Here is a 1,577-nt window from a genome sequence, read left to right as displayed (position 1 = left end):
GGTGTCTTTCCCTTATGCATGCCTGTCTATGTCTGTCTACCTCTGTCTGTCAGATGAAGCCAGTACAGTGAAGTGCCAGCAACAGCAGCAGCACCTGCAAGCAAACAACAACAACATTAAAGAAAGACACTAATCAAAAGAAAAGCAATTCGGTAAACATGCTGTCATAGAAACTTGCAGGGTTGAATCCTAGATGCCTCCAGCTCCCATGCTTCCTGCACAGCCTGTCTCCCTGCTACTCTAAGAATGAAGATGAAAGGCCATCTTCTAGAAACCAGAATGACCTCTGTGAATGTGGCAGTGGGACTCATCTTTGCATTGCAGATTTTACTGGGTTTGCTGGGGAACTGCTCTCTGCTTTTCCATTGCATCTCCCTACACTTCTCTGAGCTCAGGGTGAGACCCACAGATGTGATTCTCAGACACCTGACCGTCGCCAACTCCATGGTCATTCTCTCCAAAGGAGTCACACAGACCATGGCAGCTTTGGGGATGAGAGAATTTCTCAATGATTTGGGGTGCAAACTTGTCTTCTATCTTCAAAGAGTGGGCAGGGAGGTTTCCATGGGCACCACCTGCCTCCTGGGTGTATGTCAGATGGTCACCATCAGCCCCTGGACCTCCAGGTGGGCCCAGCACAAAGACAGGGCTGCCCAGAACATTGAGAGCTACACGGTCCTGATCTGGATACTCAGCATGTCCCTTTATCTTATAGTTGCTATACATATAAGTGGTAATTCAGAGAATAAAAATATCACAAAGAAAATTATTGGATATTGTTCTGTAATAGTTCAACATGAAATTGCAGCCTCACTGAGTACATTACTGCTCTCTATTCCTGACATGCTGTCTCTTGGCCTCATGCTCTGGGCCAGTGGCTCCATGGTCTCCATGCTCCACAGGCACAAGCAGCAGGTCCAGCACCTTCACAGAGCTCGTGTCACCCCCAGAGCTGCCCCTGAGACCAGGGCCACCCAGAGAATCCTGGTGCTGATCTGCACCTTTGTCACCTGCTACACCCTCTCCTGCACCTGTCACCTCTGCATTGCTCTGTCAAAGAATCCCAGCTGGTGGATGGTGAACCTCTCTGCTCTACTGACTGTATCTTTCCCCACTGTCAGCCCCTTCCTCCTCAGGAGCCACTGCTCCAGGATGTGATGGCTCCATTATCTGCATGAAAAATCCATGTCCCCACAATATGACCAGGAAAATAAATATAAGTGACATACATTTGCAGAACATTGCTCTCATCAACTTTCCCAGACCCATCAGGATTATTATTAGCTATCATGCAGCCAAGTCAGTAAGATTAGACTTACTTCCAAATTATTAAAATGTAAAGTCTAGTAGCAATCATAAGGGGGGGGTGTATCTTATTATTAGTCACATAGTTTGTCTTTTTAATTCTTACAGAAAAATCACTTCTGAGTTTTTGTTTTAAAATAGAAGGTCATAAATATTATAGAGATTTTTGTTGTCATTTTACATTTTTATTTATTGTATATAATTTTACTTATTTATTTTGGATAGATACAAAAAATTGAGATGGAAGACAGAGATGAGAGAGGTAGGAATCA

General features: G+C 44.5%; 1 protein-coding gene across 1 annotated transcript; it reads left to right on the top strand.

The window, feature by feature from the left end:
• Positions 1 to 246: 246 nt before the first annotated feature.
• Positions 247 to 1,158, top strand: LOC103123639 (vomeronasal type-1 receptor 4-like). Its single transcript, XM_007534297.2, has one exon. The coding sequence runs from the start codon at positions 247 to 249 to the stop codon at positions 1,156 to 1,158; it is 912 nt and encodes a 303-aa protein (XP_007534359.2).
• Positions 1,159 to 1,577: the final 419 nt, after the last annotated feature.

Source organism: Erinaceus europaeus, chromosome 2 (genome assembly GCF_950295315.1).
Source record: "Erinaceus europaeus chromosome 2, mEriEur2.1, whole genome shotgun sequence".
Lineage (NCBI taxonomy): Eukaryota > Metazoa > Chordata > Mammalia > Eulipotyphla > Erinaceidae > Erinaceus > Erinaceus europaeus.
The sequence above is the reverse complement of the archived record's forward strand: the minus strand, read 5'-3'. Positions and strand labels throughout refer to the sequence as shown.

Excerpts from the sequence above, each read along its gene's own strand:
- LOC103123639 (XM_007534297.2), top strand. The coding sequence starts at position 247 with ATGAAGATGAAAGGCCATCTTCTAGAAACCAGAATGACCTCTGTGAAT.